The 18,645-nt window shown below is 40.8% G+C and overlaps 1 protein-coding gene across 1 annotated transcript in view; it reads left to right on the top strand.

Moving 5' to 3' along the window:
• Window positions 1–454: 454 nt before the first annotated feature.
• Window positions 455–18,645, top strand: part of polr2i (RNA polymerase II subunit I) — a 29,583-nt gene continuing 11,392 nt past the window's right edge. Inside the window, exons 1-2 of the mRNA XM_028796062.1 lie at window positions 455–608; window positions 15,225–15,279. Coding sequence (XP_028651895.1) covers window positions 547–608; window positions 15,225–15,279 — 117 coding nt within the window. The 5' untranslated portion in view covers window positions 455–546. The remainder of the gene's footprint in view (window positions 609–15,224; window positions 15,280–18,645) is intronic.

Here is an 18,645-nt window from a genome sequence, read left to right as displayed (position 1 = left end):
GATTTTTTTTTCCCCAGCTGTCTGGAATTTTTTTTTTTTTTTTTCTGTCTGTCCTCCCTGGCCATCGGACCTTACTTTTATTCTATGTTAATTAGTATTCCCTAATTCTATTTTCTTATTTATTTTGTCTTTTTTCTCTTTCTTCATCATGTAAAGCACTTTGAGCTACATCATTTGTTTGAAAATGTGCTATATAAATAAATGTTGTTGTTGTTGTTGCTGTGATGCTGGAAATACTATTATGAAACTGTGTTTACCAACAGTATGAAGTTACAGTTTTTGTTTATCTCTCAGCCTCAACATCAGTACATTAATATAGCGCTAGGACAAGAATTAGCCCAAATCTGAATCGCAGGGTAAACCTGAACATTAAAAAGCCGCAATGATGTTCCTCCACCTGTAGGTGGAGCTAAAGAAACTTTCGCCTTCTCAGTTTAACCTGCGAGACGTTCTTCTCGGGATCGACTGCCTACGTTAGTTACGTTCGCTCAGAAAAGTCTGTCAGAAGAAAGAAGCGGCGTGTGGGTTTATATACTTGGACGAGGCATGGAGGTTGAAGGCGGCTCGTATGGTCCTCGATTTGTGGGCATCAGGTTTTGCCAGGAGTGGTGAGTTCCGTGATGAGTATCGTTTTGTAAAAATATATTCTTGAACACAGGTGGGTTATGGAGGAAATTCCTGCGTACCCGCTTGAATTCAGCGAGTATATCTGCTTCTAGTAACTCCCTGACGGGTTTAATCGGTAACCTGTCCATTATTTTAGTGTGTGTGTTATTTATTCATGTTGTTGTTTTGTTTTTCTTTTCCATAGGACATACACTTTTAGTACTAGGGGTACCCCCAAAAGGTTTGTAGTAGACTAGATGTCTACAGCATAAGCAAGTTACAAGTTATTAAAATAATAGTGCGATCACGTAATAGCAATATCATATTAGCAGAAATCAAATAATTTTGGCTTATTAAATACCGATTTGCCAAATTCCAATATGAAGGAATCCTCCATAGGAGCCTACTGCTTATGAATATTGTACTTAAGAATTATAATCTGATGCTGATAGCCGGGTTATGCATTCCATATATAAGTAAGAGCGAATTATGAATTGAGAAATGTTGTTGGTCTGGGTAACTAAAAGGCACCACCAGCCAGATTTCATTTTCAGTTTATTCCACAGTAAACTACTCACAGTGAAAACACATCAAACATTATACTAATGCGTTACCATACTTTATATACACGTGTTTATGTTCTCTGTACACTTTTCTGTCAGTTAAAATAAATAATCCACTTGATAGTTGTAAGTGTATCTAATATATACGTATGTATGTACAGTATGTGTTTATGTATGTACATAAAATATATGTATATGAAAGTAACCTTTTTCCCCAAAAAACACTCAATTTTTAAGAAAATATCATCATTATATTGTTGTTAAGTCAAAGAGAGTCATAAAAATCTGTACCTGTGCTTCCACTGTGTCTAGATGCCATGCTGCCAACATCTCAGTGACAGCAGAAAACAGAAGTATACTAGCAAACAGCCATACTTTTATAAACATATATTTATGTTCTCTGTGCATGTCCCTGTCATTCAAATAGTTGCCCATTCAGAAACTCTTACTCTTAGAATCAGCATGCAGTTGTAATGCAACTAAACTTACCTTGCCAGCAGTTACACTAATACACTAGGTTTCTTAAGCTGAACAGCACCAAAACTGAAGCTCTTTTAATTGGTACCCCCCATCAACTTCGTTCCTCTATAAATTGTATTTCCTTTTCTGGCCATACCATTACCCTCTCCCCTTCTGTTACTAATTTGGGTTTCAAATTAGTCTCCCATTTGTTTTTTGATACACATGTCCATCACCTCTGTAAAATTGCATTCCTCCATCTCCGAAACATAGCCAATCTCTGTCCCTGCCTCTCCCTCTGTGATGCTGAAAAGCTGGTTCATGCCTTTGTCTCCTCCAGGCTGGACTATTGTAATGCACTCCTCATCGGGATCCCCAGCAAGAGCCTTCAAAAGCTCCAACAAATTCAAAATAGTGCTGCAAGGATCCTGATGAGGGTGCGGAAATATGAACATATCTCACCAATCCTTCGGTCACTTCATTGGCTCCCTATCCACCTCTGTATTGAATACAAACTCTGTTTGTTTACTCACCAGTGTATCCATTCTAACAAAGGCGCTATATAGGCGCCCGACCCGACACAGAGACACGTATAAAACTAATACAGGCTTTTATTTTCTTCACTCGTTGGCGCACGTCTTCCCCGTGACCCACAGGCAATACAGAGTCCATAAAGCACAATTACCACACAACACTCTTCTCTTCCTTTACTCCTCCTCAAGCTTTGTCTCCTTCCTCCCAACTCTGGCTCCTCGAGTGGTGGTGGCTGGCCCTTTTTATATCCCACCTGGAAGCGTTCTAGGTGCTTGACCACCTGGTCCTAATTGCCCTTCCGGGTGGGGCTGAAGATACGTCCAGCCGGGCTGCTGACTCCATGCAGGCCATCCGAGCCCCCAACCAAGCTGTGGAGGACTCCATCTCCCATGGAGCCATGCCAATGGTTGGGGAATCACTGTCTGCCAGGGAGGCTGCCACCAAGCGTCCCAGGGGAGGTATTAAGCCGTCCATGGTTGCTCCCCCGGAACAGATGCAGAAGGGGCATCCCTGCCGGGCATGGGACCCGGCTGTCCGCTACACCATGAAAATGCTCCACAATATCTTAAGGAACTCCTTATATTACAATCCACTGCAAGAAACCTCCGTTTTGCAAATACCTACCGCCTTCGCCCCCCCTGTGACCAAACTTCATACAATGGGTTACTGCTCCACGGCTCTGGAATGGCCTACCAGAGAACCTGAGAACACAGCAGATAGTGGGCTGTTTTAAAAAACAGTTAAAAGACTTTTCTATTTAGGAAGGCATATTAACAAAATAGACTCTAATTATTGTTTTATTTTTGTTTTTATCTTGTTGTGTCTTTGTTTAATTTTTTTTTATGTAGCACTTTGAGGTTTACTACAGATGTAAAGTGCCTTATAAATAAAATGAATTATTATTATTGTTATTAAAGTTAGCTAATTGGCTAAATTAGTGTTGGGCTACTCTGTAGCCGTAGTTTGCATCATAAGTAGACACTATTCAGACAAAATCACTTCACCAGAACCGCCCAGCATTTTCAGAAGCAGCACTCAGAATCGGGGTTGTCAAGTCCCAGAAACATTTCTAGCGCAATTAAAGTGCGAAACCCGCCGAATGGCCCTAGATACCACCCAATGAATGACATATTTTCAATTATGACCCTAATCCACAATATTAAATCTGAAAGTGTGAGGTGATTTCTCCATGCCATGATATATGTATATGCCATTGAACAGCTTCCCTCTTAGTCTTTCAGGAGTAATGTTATACATATACCTGTAACGGCACACTGCTATAACGATAACGTGCAGTGAATACACTTGACTTGAGCATTCCTAGTTACTCTTCATCCTCTTTCTCTGTATGTTTAGCATTCGTTTGCTCAGAGGTTGATGCCCTTGCTACTTCCTGAGCGGCTCTTCTTTTCTCCACCCTAGCAGCCCGCTGCTTCTCTTCTTTTGCCGGCATCTTTTTGCATTAAAACTGATTAAGTTAGTTTTTGTGTTGCAATTACTTAGTATGTTTTCTTTCATTTTTAACTTAATCTGGCACTTAAGTCTTCAATCTGCCTCAAGAATGATTAGCGAAGGTGCTAGGGAATGAGAATGGCGCCCGTACACATGCACCACACGGCCGCCCTGCTGCGCGCTGCCGAGAGTTGATTCTACAATAAAATAAAAATAAAAAGAGTAATAAAATCATCACCCCGAAAGCGGATAGTAGACGTCACGTAGTATATGTGTACCAAATTTCAAGTCAATAGGTGAAACGGTTTGCGAGCTACCGGTGATTTAAAATCCTGGACAGACAAACGGACAGCCACGGTAGTGTATTATAGAAGAAGATAACAATGAAGAACTTTGGGGGCTGAAGTTTCTTACCTTGGTGTTTCAAGCATGCTGTAGACCAGTGGTGGTGGCGGCTCATTTACAGCAAGAGGTGACAATATGGGTTTGATGGTGCATTTGCAAAATAGCCTAAAAACAAAAGTGTACCCTGCAAAATCTTTACCTGAGGAATGATTTTAAAACTTCTCCAATTGGGCAGAAAACCCGCCCATCTAGTGACTGCCCCCTGAAACAAGTTAGAGGAGCGCCCTTGAAATGTCACTGGTATTACTGCAGCTAGTGCCTTGAAAGTTCAGCCCCAGCCAGTCTCTCAGACTTTTTAAAGGGTGCAAAATGTAGTGGCCACCCCTTGGAGGCACCATCCATATTACTAACCGAGAATGCTAAACCGGATGGACGCAGGGACATCCGGCCATGGGCCGTAGCCGCAAAAAGACGTACTGCGCAGGCGCACCAAGAAATGAGGCTCCGCGAGAGGCGGACGCGACCACAGAAAAAAGGAGTCAACCGCAGGCGCCGCACAAAACCCATTGCACACGAAACTAGCACACAAAAAAAAGAAGCCGCTCGTGCCCACCTGCAAGCCACCCCCCCCCACAGGCACCGGACGGAACACACACAAAGAGGACAATTCAACAAGCCCCTGGGACACAAAAAAAAGAACCCAAAACCACCCCACCCACCCTACAAGCAACGGACGGGACACACACAAAGAGGAGGATTCAACAAGCCCCTGGCACACAAAAAGAAAGAAGAAGCTCGCGCACCACCAATCCCCCCCCTCCCGCTCAGACACCGAAAAAGCACACGGCGCCGCACGAATCACAATGCACACGAAACGGGACCCACACAAACAGGAGGATTTAACAAGCTCCTAACGCAACAAAAAAAAGAAGCCGTGACCGCCACGCCAAGCCCATTAGAGACGAGACATGGCACAAGAAACGTTCACAACAACGACGAATCAGACCCACAAACACAATAACATCAATAAGAAGTGACACCCAAAGCCCCATTTCTAAAGGAACCGTCCATATTAAACATACATCATCTCAACACCTTCACACTAGGCAGCATAGGTGGATCTCCTTACAATAAAGCACTATTAACCGTTCAACTGCAGAAAAGGCTCCATATTAACAGTGAGTGCGATCCTCCTTATTACTTATCCATATTTCGCATGCTGAGGAACAAACAAGTCATGAATACACACTCACGGGTACAAAACGATTCGGCTCGGATAACGGGACCAAACACACGAACCCGCATGAAAAAAAAAAATACACAGCGGCTCATCTGCATTACATCCTACAATACTTCATTTGATTTTGCATCTACCGGAGTAAATATCATGTCACCAAAAGGCAATGACCCATACTGCTTTCGCGTATGTGGACAAATATTACATTGCATTGGAACAGTGCACCCTGAAACAAATCAAGAACGCAAATATGCACAAATCACGTCGGCACCTACAAAGCTATTCTGAAACTGCGGAAGAAAAAATGTCTCGGCTCCAAAAACACATGTCACTCCTTATTCCAAATACCGGTCCCAATCACATAAACATCGGTATCCACTATGACAATTCACAGTAACAATGCACGTGACATCCGTCTTGCCACACTATTAATTATAGATGAATGTACAATGGCATCCAGTCACTTACTCAACACCATTGATAAACTTCTACAAACGTTGATGAATAAGAATATTCCCTTTGCGAGAAAGGTACTTTTATTAGGAGAAGATTTTAGACAGTGCTTAACTATTACTCCACTTACAATCCGCTCAGCTATTGTTCAGTCCACCTTAAAATACGCGGACAATTGGCATTGCGTTGATGAAAAATAATATTCCCTTTCGAGTGAAGGTACTTTTATTAGGAGTAGATTTTAGACAGTGCTTAGCTATTGCTCCACATACCGTGCGCTCAGCTATTATTCAGTCCACCTTAAAATACGCGACGACGTCATATAAACAACACGAGACCGAACTACAATACATATACAGGCTCGAGACATGATTGGTGATAATACGAAGAAACGAACAGTCCGCATAGTAACAGTGAGTTCGATCCTACTTATTACTTATCCATATTCCTCACGATAAAGATCAAACAAGTCATTAATTCACGATCACGGATACAAAACTAGACGGCTCGAGTAACGGGACCACAAACACGAACCCGCATCAAACAAAAAAATTCACCTCGGCGCGCTTCTAAAACCGCGGAACAAAAAATATTACGCGAACAATTAGCTTGGCTTTCTAAAGATACACTTGGTACAAAACATGCGATTTCCAGATCACGAATATAACAATTGGTTATTACAACTAGAACATTGTACCCTCACCAATACAGATGGACTTCACCCAGATATTATTACAATTCCTCAACCCAAAATCTGCGACGACTTACTTACGGAGATATTTGGAACAGCGGTCTCATTAGACAAAATGCCCCTTTTAACACAACGCACTATATTATGTCCAAAAAAAAAACAGGGTTTATCCAATGGCACACGTTTAGTCGTCAACACCATGACACACAATGTTATTCAAGCAACAGTTCTTACAGGATCACATGCTAACAATACTGTTCTCATTCCTAGAATTGACCTTACGAGTTCTGACCTAGAGTTACCTTTTACATTGAAACGCAGACAGTTCCCCATTAAACCTGCATTTGCCATGACCATCAACAAATCACAAGGACAAACCATGGACAAGGTTGGCATCTACCTCTCTGAGCCCATTTTTGGACATGGACAACTTTATGTTGCCTTCTCACGTGTTCGACATTCATCTGACGTTAAAGTTATAAATGCTCCATGCCAAGGAGGACTCATTCAAGGACAGGACACCATCTTTACTACTAATGTTGTGTACAAAGACATATTCCACTAAACCATTACTCTGTGCCAAACACTGTATTTTTGGCTTTCTATATACATCATCCACACCTGCACACTATTCTATATCTAATTCATACATCTCACTCTTTGTCATGCCCCAACGCCAGGGGTTGGCGAGCGAAGCGAGCAGGGGGCGGAGCCCCCTAGTTGTTTAATAATGCAAACCGTTTAGTTATTCGCCATTTTGTGTAAGCATATCCAAACATTTTCCAACCGGCTGAATCCGAACACAGGGTAACGGGGGTCTGCTGGAGCCAATCCCAGCCAACACAGGGCACAAGGCAGGAACCAATCCCGGGCAGGGTGCCAACCCACCGCAGGACACACACAAACACACCCAGCACACACTAGCGCCAATTTAGAATCGCCAATCCACCTAACCTGCATGTCTGTGGACTGTGGGAGGAAACCCACGCAGACACGGGGAGAACATGCAAACTCCACGCAGGGAGGACCTGGGAAGCAAACCCGGGTCTCCAAACATTGTCATTTTTCGTTTTGTTAAAATATTCCTTTATGTATCTACTAGAAATTCTCTGAGAAATACTGGAATTCCTGTGAACTGGCTACCTTTAACTGACAGCATTTGACTGGTTTGTTGCAAAGTTAATTATATTAAAGTCCTTTAGAGCACATTGAAAGAAACACAGGTTCAGACAAGTTCATCTTTGTTTTAAATCCTGAACACAACCAGTTAAAGTGCGAGAATGTTTTACATGAGGTTCTATTTAAAAAAAAAAAAAAAAAAAAGTTGGGTGACCTTGTTTTATTTTTCAAAAAGAGGATAGAGGGGTTGCAATGGGGGCATTGGATGGTAATTGATAGATAGATTATAAATCCCAAGGGGAAATTCACATACTCCAGCAGCAGCATACTGATAAAGAACAATATTAAATTAGAGTGATAAAAATGCAGATTTAACAGACAATAACTTTGAATAATGTTAACGTTTACCCCCCCGGGTGGAACTGAAGAGTCGCATAGTGTGGTGGAGGAACGATCTCCTCAGTCTGTCAGTGGAGCAGGATGGTGACAGCAGTCTGTTGGCTGAAGCTGCTCTTCTGTCTGGAGATGATCCTGTTCAGTGGATGCAGTGGATTCTCCATGATTGACAGGAGTCTGCTCAGCGCCCGTCGCTCTGCCACAGATGTCAAACTGTCCAGCTTTGTGCCTACAATAGAGCCTGCCTTCCTCACCAGTGTGTCCAGGTGTGAGGCGTCCTTATTCTTTATGCTGCCTCCCCAGCACACCACCACATAGAAGAGGGCGCTCGCCACAACCATCTGATAGAACATCTGCAGCATCTTATTGCAGATGTTGAAGGACGCCAGCCTTCTAAGGAAGTATAGTCGGCTCTGTCCTCTCTTGCACAGAGCATCAGTATTGGCAGTCCAGTCTAATTTATCATCCAGCTGCACTCCCAGGTATTTATAGGTCTGCACCCTCTGCACACAGTCACCTCTGATAATCATGGGGTCCGTGAGGGGCCCGTGCCTCCTAAAATCCACCACCAGCTCCTTGGTTTTGCTGGTGTTCAGGTGTAGGTGGTTTTAGTCACACCATTTAACAAAGTCCTTGATTAGGTCCCTATACTCCTCCTCCTGCCCACTCCTGATGCAGCCCACGATAGCAGTGTCGTCAGCAAACTTTTGCACATGGCAGGACTCCGAGTTGTATTGGTAATTGATACTCCACACATGTCTGTGGACTATTAAATCTATATTACTTTTTGTAACCAAAAAAAAAGATGAATATAAGCTCTATTAAACTTTTTAAACTGTTCCAATATCAAGGAGCTGCGCTGGTATCCCGAAGGTTGCCGGTTCGAAATCCCCGTCACTGCCAAAAAGGCCACTGCTCTGCTGGGCCCTTGAGCAAGGCCCTTAACCTGTAATTGCTCCAGGGGCGCTGTACAATGGCTGACCCTGCGCTCTGACCCCAAGGGGTATGCGAAAACTACCAAATTCCTAATACAAGAAATTGTATAAGGCGAAATAAAGAACAAAAAACAAAAAAAAATAGCCTTATTTTTTTTCTTAACTTTGTTTGTCCCCTTTTAAAAGAAACGTCTTAGCATCTGATGAAATAATACCGTCTAAATGCATCATATTTTAGGAAAAATTCTAATTGACTGCAAAAATGTTTTTTATTATTGAAACATTTTGAGACAGTGAAATACGTTAAAGCTTTATCGTTTGTTATGACCATAAAATCAGCCAGACCATCCACTACAGTTCCAGCTTCCACTGTTAAGCATGGAGTTTGTAGCCTGATGACCAGGAAACTCCATTTTTGTCTCATCAGACCATAGAACCTTAATTTCAGTGGACTTCAGAGTCTTCCATGTGCCTTCTGCTGTGATGTCTTGTGTGTTTTTCTCTTTGCCACATAGGCCTTCCAACCTGCAGGGGAAAACCTGGGGGTTGGTGGCAGAATTGGCACTCCAGCCACCATAAAAAAAAAAAACCTCACACTGTTCCACTCCATCTGAACTGGTGTGGTGCTGAGGTGTCACCCGTTGCATGGCTGCACTCGGGTTCTAACCTGGGGTCCTGAGTTGGTTTGTCATGTGGTGGGTGCGGCAATGCACTGCATCAGCGCCTGCTCCTAACCTCTCTCTCACTCTCCAATAACACTGCAACTGGTGAAGCACCCCTATGGTCTTCACAGTTCTCTGAGGTTACTTGATGGCCCCCCTCACTCGTCGTTTCTTTTGCTCGATCAATGTGTTTTTGTGGACTGCCTGGTCTATCTAGCCAGTTTACAGCTCTGCCACGCTCTTTCCTTTTCTTAGTGACTGATATATTTTGATTTTCAGTGATATTTTCTTGTCTCCATCCCCTGCTTTGTACTTTTCATGGCGTTGCTTGGAGTGTTCTTTTGTCTTCATTGTGTAGGTTAGGCCACCATATTAGCAGACCGTTCCACATACAGTTGTATTTATACTGCAGTCAATTTTTATTTTAGTTTTTCCCCTTAATGTAAAGGTGTTAGAATAGAAATAGAAATAGAAATGGAATGCCTTTACTGTCATTGCAAAATAATATAAAACAAAATTACGAGTGCCATCCCAGCTGGGTACAAATGCAAACAACTCTACTTTTGTGAAAAACAAATCAAAGCTACAACACATAAAATAAAGAAGATGAAGATCAACACCAAAAAACAAAAACATCTGATGAAGTAAGACATTTAAACAGATATTTTGAGACATAGTGAAAGAAATTAAACCATTATCATTACCCATGATGACAAAAACGTCTACAAATGCAGTATGAAGTCAGACTTGGTTATGCATTCCACTGACCTGTAAGTTACAGCTTCCATTTATTTATTTATTTTTCCGGGTCTCACTAGACAGCCCACTGAGGTGCCATTTTTGTTAAAAGAAGTTTTAATGTTGAGTGTACATGTGTGAAGTTGCTTATGCCTTTATTTGCTCCAGACACCTACATGGTCACTCTATGCTTTTGTTGGTGCATCTTTTGGACTTTTGGTGATGGTGTTCAGTTGTAACACAGCTCTGCCCTGTCCTTCTAGGAACTGAGCCAAACTGCCATGCATGCTTTTCTCTGAACAAACCTTTTTGAGTTTTCTAGCAGCCCCTTCATCAAGTTTTGGTGTGTGTGTAAGTTCAAAACATCTACCAGCATTGAATGATTATTATTTTTTTAACTCTTTGAGGGCTGAATATTTGTTCCAAAAAACTCAGTTTTCTGAAAAGCACACAAAGCAATGGTTTCACACGTAAATCAATCTAAAACGTCTGTGGCAGCTGTTGGCGCATGTTTGGCATTTCTCTGGCTGTGCAGGGGCACCTCGATGGCCAGCAGGAATGCACAGTGGGCTGGCTGCCTTGGCTGTCTTTGCACAGCAGGTGGACAGCGGTGGCAGTCACAGTGTGACGCAGTATAGTTTGTACCTCTCGTCATCATAAGTGGTAGTCCTCCCAGGCGAATGCTGCCATGGCGCATCAGCTACCCAAACGTGTTCAGCAGCACAAGATCAGCTGGGGACTGATCGGCTGATGCCAGTACCTCATTTTTGTTTTCGATCTCCATCTCCTGATCACTTGCATCAAATTTCAAGTCTGACAAGTCAAAGTCCGATTCAGTGATAATACGTAAAACATCCATGGAGTATTTTAATTTGCATATCCACTTTAGTCTCTTGCTACATGTCGATGCCATTTTAGAAATTGTTTGCTTGGTCAAATCAACAAAGCTACTTAACTTTCCTTCTAGCAAAGAGAGTTGAAGGAAAACGGAAGGGCAAGTTTTGTCGTAGTTTACAGCTGATTACCGTCCTCTACCCCTGAATTTCGACAAACGTTGACATCAGCCCTGAAAGAGTTAATATATAGAAAAATACTTGGTCTGTGTAGCAAGTAATACAAAATCCCAGACATTCTTTAGAATTTTATAAATTCTGACTGTTCCGATATTTTAGGGATCTAAAAGAGGTTGTCTGCTCACCATATTAGGGCTGCGTTATCAGTATAAGTCTATTTATTTACAGTCAGTGGCCAGTTTTTTGGTTCACCTGCTTGTTAACATAATCATTGAGGTGACTGTAATTTGATGTATACAAAATAAAGACATGATTAGGAGGTTTAGTTGTTACGGATTTCTTTTTCCCTTGTTTGCAGCAGGCTCCAGAAAAAAAAGAGAAGTATAAGTAACTAGCCAACCCGCAGCGTAGCATACGCCGCATAATTATGTATTGATGGGTGAACACTTCCTGAATGACACAGTTGTCCAAATGGGGTGGGTTTGTGGATACCACTGTAAGTGAATGAAAAGATAGGCCTCTGGAGAGAGCAACATATAATTGTCCGTGACTGAAAGCGGGATCATCAGTGACGAAGAAGGCCACGCTGGTGAAAGTTACTTCGTCGGTAGGGATAAGTGTCAGCACTTGTAGATTAAGGTGTAGCGAGTCTGTGTTGTTGACGCTTAATATAGCTTGCGTACTGAGATGTTCCGGAGTCACAGTTGAGAAACACTTTTTAGTGTCTTTTAAGCACAGGGGAAAAAATGAACATGTGAAACATCCGTAATGTAATAAGCCACCAAGAAAAGTAACATTGCAACAATGCACGCTACGATCCGATCGCTGTAAACAGAAGTGAAAACAAAATCGAGCCCGGTGTATTCTTTAAGTGCCTTGTGGCGCTGTAGTAGTGCTGCTGCTTTGCAGTAAGGAGACTGTGAAAGATTGTGGTTTTGCTTCCCGGTTCCTCCCTGTGTGGATAGCGCTTTGAATACTGAGAACACCGCTATATCAATGTAACGGAAGTATTAACAGGAAATTGTCTTCGTGTATTAGTAAAAGACAAATTATCCGCGACAAACAGTTTTACACGCTACATACCAACCCGCTGCGTAGTATACACCGCATAATCACGCCGCTTTTTAAATGTTTAAGCAAAGGGAAAAAAATGAACATTTGCAAAATCTGTAACGCTGCTTTCCGTAAGTACAATGCACACGCGTTTAATTTGTCAGCCACTTTTTGCCAGCCGTGTTTTCTGGTTTGGGCTGTTTTTGCAGTGTTACCGCTTGTGCATATTAAATCTTGAAATCCTTCGAGTAACTAATTAACTAACTAACACCAACCCACCCACACACACAGCTTGTGTGAAACAAATGCGCCCATACTTTCAGAATTTTGTTGCAGCCTATAGTGGAGTCAGGCACAGAGAAGGCCAGCTGCTGAGAGAGCGTCTCGACTGTTGCAGGGCCTGCATCGGTGAAGCAGGTGAGACGCTAATGAAACAGAGGCACACAGGGCTTATTGGTTTTTAAAGACTGCTTCCTTCATTGTGTTTTAACCTCAGTTTTAAAGGATTGTTTTAAGGATCCCATGGGATACCCCTCGCAAACTGTTTTAGACGCTGCATTCAGCAATTCACATCCGCGACAAACATGCCTCTTCTTACATGGTCCTGCTTTGGTGGGCGGGGAAACGTATTCCGTGTTTCTGCAGGACCATCTAAGAAGACGCATGTTTGTCACGGATGCGAAGTGCTGTATGTAGCGTGTAAAACAGTTTGCGATGTTGCACGCAGTCGTGCGTCGTAACCGAAAAGTCAACGTGGCTCAGAGCTGCATGTGGACTGTAGCACAGACAAACAGAAATGACGGCGTGTTTTCCGAGGCGTCGCGTCCGAGTTGGTGGGCGTGGCTCTGCGAGTTTTCGTCGTATCCAATGGTCTTAGAATTGGTGGGCATGGCTTCTTCCTGTGTGCTTTCATGGGTGTGGGCGTGGCTCCTTCCTGTGTGCGTTCATGGGTGTCGTGCCGCTCTAGCGGCGGCTTAGAGAATTAAATATATAGATTTTGAACTTAAATCATCATGCACTTTTTACATATTTTAGTAAAAAAAAATTAAGAGACTTATCCATAATTGGACATTATTTTGTTATTAATAGTGATGATGTTGATCAAAAATGAATACTGTTGCAGTACTTCACTCCAACATGTATTCAGCCATCCAAAATTCATTCATGTAGTACAGTTTGTGAGTGAAAGCTAAGGCAGCAACACCAGGTCCCAGTAACGGTTAGGTTTGTGACACCGATAACCATTACCTGTTTACACATAACACGTGTCCATATCCAGCAGGCCATTGAAAACAAAATCAGATAACTGTAGGCATTACACACTATTATGAAAAAGGCAAGGCTCCAAATGATTAAAACTACAGAAACATGCCTGTACAAAATGGTTAATTTTATTGATGAAGAATTTACAGTACACTGAAAGCAAATTGCAAACAGATATTCTTGCTTTCCTCAACAACAGAGACACAGCTTTTTAAGAACTGAGAGTCGCACTGGCTGCCTGGGGGCTTGCAGGAGTAGCTACAAGATTGCAGATAACGGGCCAAATGTACCGAATGCTGTTGCATTAAAGTCCCTGATGCAGAGTCCATTGCTTTGGCCAAATGATAACACTTATCCTGTGGCATTTGGTGGCTCTACTGTTGCAGTATTGACATATATCATCTTCTTAGATAATACGCTACTGTGGCTGTCCATCTGTCTGTCCAGGATTTTAAATCAAACTGTTTGACCTATTGACCTGAAATTTTGTATACATGTACTGCGTGACTGCTACTGTCTGCTTTTGGGGTGATCATTTTTATTACTTTTTTTATTTTTATTGTATTGTAGAATCCACTCCCGGCAACATGCAGCAGGGTGGCTGTGTGGCATATGTGTACGGGTGCCATTCTCATCCCTACCACTTTCACCGTCACTTCCCCTACCTCTTCATATGTTAAATCATTCTTGAGGCAGATTGAACTCTTAAGTGCCCTCTTAAGTGAAAAATTAAGGAAAACGTACTAAGTAATTGCAACACAACAACTGACTTAATCAGTTTTTAACGCAAAAAAAGATGCAGACGAAAGAAGAGAAGAAGCGGACCGCTAGAGTGGAGAACAGAAAAGATGCTCAGGAAGGAGCAAGAGCATCAACCTCTGAGCAAACGAATGATAAACATGCAGAGAAAGAGGATGAAAACTATAAGTCAAGTGTATTCACTGCACGTTACCATGCAGTATGCCGTTACTGGTGTATTATAATGTGCAAATGGTGTATAAGCGTATAGCGAACTTGAGAAGTACGTAGGCAGTGATGTTCTTTTTCGATTTAATGATGTTGTATTTGTATTCTAGGATGTTGTATTAATGACAAAAAAGGCAGCAGCATTTAACAGCATCTAAACACTTTGTAAACTTGCTCTATACTGTTGCTTTCAATGCATACCTGTACATCAGAACTCATAGGTTATATTTACAGGAAGTAATTCATTTTACGTTACTGTCATTTAAGATTTTTTTTATTAGCTGCTTTGCTTTTACGTTCACATGCAGCATTTGTTTACTTAATATACAGCATCACTCAATTTATCATTCCCATATTTGACATTTTCCCACATTTTACATTTTTGTGTTGAAGGTAAATTTTTCAAATATAATATTTGTTTTGTAAAAAAAAATGGATTATTTGTTAAATTTTATTTGATAAGTATTTATGGTATTACCAAAACAGTAACACATTTTTAATAAGTGAACTATATTTTTATTGTAAAAAAATAAAAAGAAACATTATTTTATACAGTAATTTTTTTTTCAACTGTTTCAGCATTTAACAATTTCACATTAACAATTTTTAAGCGATTCCTTTCTAAATAAAGGTTCTATTATACTATGAGTACGTGTGTATATGTATATTATATATTTGAATTTAACTATTATTTAAATGTATTCTTAGCTTTTGATCTTTGTATATTTTCTCCCCTCAGTAATAACATGTTATATCCCAAAGAAGACAAAGAAAATCGCATACTACTTTACGCGGTGAGTTCTGCCATTAGCTGGCATTTTTCATATACTTTTGTGAATTCTGGGACATCTAAACAATTTATTATTTACTAGCATTATTTATTATTTATCTAAGGCAAGCGTACATTTGAAACACAATTGTTTGCATTTTTTTCTGTCATTTTTCCAATTGGAGCATGGTCAGATGAAGCAATTCGCTCATGGTCACGCAGTTTCAGCAGTGGGCCCACTACACTATACTGCCTATGTGTTTTATCCACTGTTTTGAAGTAAATCATAATAATGACCATCTATATCTTCAAGAAATAATCTTTACTTTACACATGCATCAAATGTATTTATTAAATTGAATCTTTTACTCAAAGTGTACTGTAGAGTTCTTTGCATATTGCTTCATTTGGAGCACTGGAAGGCTAAATGACTTGATCAGGGTCACACAGTGTGTGAGTGGTAAAGATTAGACCTCCTGCCTTATGATTTACATATCTGACATCATGGCAAATAGGGATGCATTTTCTGTCCCATTTTACGCAGTGAGGAATAAATTCACAAAACAATTTACAAAATTATTCTAAAAGGAGGTTGTCTGTTGAAATGCATGTACATGTGTTAATCTAGTAAACTAATTTCTTCTCCTAGGTGTAAAAAGCTTCTATCCTTCCATTCATTGTAATGCTCACTTGTCTTTGATTGTTTAACAAGTAAATTGATCTGTTTCCGGAGAGAGTGTCGCCTGTAAAAACAGCAGTTTTCTATGGAAATTTATTTTGTGGGTTCTTCAGTTTTCTTCCCACATTGAATAATTGAATGTTAGCTCGATTGGTAACTCTAAATTGAGTGTTTGTCCTCCTGTGACACTGAGCTGGATTAAGCCTGTCGTAAAATGTAATTTTTGAGGCACTGTTTGTGTGCCCTGCAATGAAATGGTACACTCAACAGGGTGGGTTCCTGATTTGTGTACAGTTCTTTCTAGATAGGCACTGGAGTTCCTGCAGTAGTGATGGACATTTTGATTCTTTTGAACTACCCAGTTAATGAAATTGATTAATTGAATTTGATTCATTCATTCATTGCTATATCAAAATTTCTGAATGTAATTCATTTTATTTAATCATATACTCTACTGTGGCACCAAGATGGATGGCAGGTGGCGGGCATGAGATGAGGTCAGAGAAGGCAATATTGGAGGTGCTTGGGACCATGTAGAGCAGGGGTCTCCAACACGTCGCTCGCGATCTACCGGTAGCTCGCCATCCCTTTCCAAGTAGCTCGCCAAAGTTGTTAATGAATCGTACATAAATCTGAAAACTTGATTAGTCAAATTAGGGGTGGGCGATCTTTCCAAAAAATCATATCACAATCCTTTTAACACAAAATCATGATTCATAATCTGAATTGTAATCTGTCTTTTCAATGTGGCATACACTTGAGAGAATATCCGGACTCTAACTCACCAAGACCTAAGTAACACTTTATTTTAAATATCAAAGTTGAATTTAATTGTTCTCTCGTTCGCTAGCTAAGCGGAGTTAAGGAACACGCCCTGAAGCTGGCGGGTGAGTGAGGAAGGCCCCTCCCTTCGGCTCGTTGTGCGGATTTCGGATTCGCGCAAATAAATTGGTACCACAAGCGAACTCTGTTGCATAGTGAAATGACAGAAGTCGCAAAATCCACCGGACCAAAATGTTAAAGCAAATTATGGAAAAAACCCGATTTAAGTCAGTTAAGTAGTTCTCTCGTTTAAAGTTGACATACAGTTGTGCTTGAAAGTTTGTGAACCCTTTAGAATTTTCTATATTTCTGCATAAATATCACCTAAAACATCATCAGATTTTCACTCAAGTCTTAAAAGTAGATAAAGAGAAACCAGTTAAACAAATGAGACAAAAATATTATACTTGGTCATGTATTTATTAAGGAAAATGATTGAATATTACACTGTACATATAGACAGACATTGGATTTTAGATATTAGTAAACCTTCAAAATAATGTGCAGTTAAAGACTCAACAGCATTCTCATCATTTCTGGAGCTTAGTAGAGCCAGATAACTCTAAGAATCTTCACCAAGCAGCTCTGAAAATGTCTGCTTTGTTTGGGTCTCCATACTCCTGTGAGTCTGACATGAATGTCATGAAGTCAAAGTTCATAATAAGACTGAGAGACGAACATTGAAATGACTTCAGAAGAGTCAACCTCAGTGGCTCCACTCCACCACACACCTGCCTCTCTTGTTGACTCCATGCAGTGCCGGTCATCTGACTAACTAAAAAACACATCACACATGGAACTGGATATGTGAATAAAGTGACACAGTGACATGGAACAAAATGACAAATGAATAAGTCATATCTGTGGATTTGGATTTGGAATTGCATTGTTTAGTTTTGACAGCATTCATGTTTTAATTAAATAGTGTGAGATACGCAAGAAAATGCATACAGACATACAAAATGCACTTGTAGGTGAAATAAATATTTTATGTGACGTTTTAATGCAAAATGTGAGTTGTGGACACCAACATTTTGTAAATGTTCAGGCAAACAAGCTTATTCAGTTTGTTTGGGATGGAATACGCTATGACAATAAAAGTTAGAAAACATGAGGAGCTCTCGGCCATTTTCATTTTGTAAAAGTAGCCCTCAGGGGAAAAAAGGTTGGAGACCCCTGATGAGTGATGGAAAAAAGATTTAGAAGGCAACTGGGTAAACACAGAAAGTGAAGTGAGCCTTCTGCTTTGTGCAGAGCTGTTTCTCTGCCTTTCGCCTAGTTCTGCTGGGATAAGCAATAACCTTCCCATGATACTAGGGTCGGTTAACTAGGCATAAAAGTGTTATGTTGCATTACGTACCGCACCCTCTAAAGTTAGTTCCAGTGTTGGCTTCATAGAGGTGGACTGTTGGTAAGGTGGCCAACATAAAGGCGCCACACTGCATATGTTGGTGTGTTATGTTACGTTGTGTAGTGGCTAGGATTTTAACAACCACAATTAGCTTGCAGTAAAATGCTGTGGTGGAGAAGCAGTAGCTGGAGACAAGCTGTGGAACTTTGATTCCATTTGGGCAGAGAAACCGTGTACACCTTGACTGTGTAAGAATGAGATTAGTAAATTTATTTCTATTATTATGAATTTTTTAAAAGTATTAGATATGAGTTGTGTACAAAACTTTATGTACCTTGGTCATGTCCTGTGTTTTGTTGAGTGAAAAGAAGATGACGTAATCTCAGTAGGGAGCATATATCTGCAAATGTAATGCCCAATTACAAATTTATTTGCTAAATTTAACACATTAAATTAAAACCTAAAATTTGGTGCTGCAATGATTGCATCATTATGAAAATTTAATATAGGTGTAAAGGGTCATTATTGTCACATGTGTA

The sequence above is a fragment of the Erpetoichthys calabaricus genome, chromosome 1, assembly GCF_900747795.2.
Source record: "Erpetoichthys calabaricus chromosome 1, fErpCal1.3, whole genome shotgun sequence".
Classification (NCBI taxonomy): domain Eukaryota; kingdom Metazoa; phylum Chordata; class Cladistia; order Polypteriformes; family Polypteridae; genus Erpetoichthys; species Erpetoichthys calabaricus.
The sequence above is the reverse complement of the archived record's forward strand: the minus strand, read 5'-3'. Positions and strand labels throughout refer to the sequence as shown.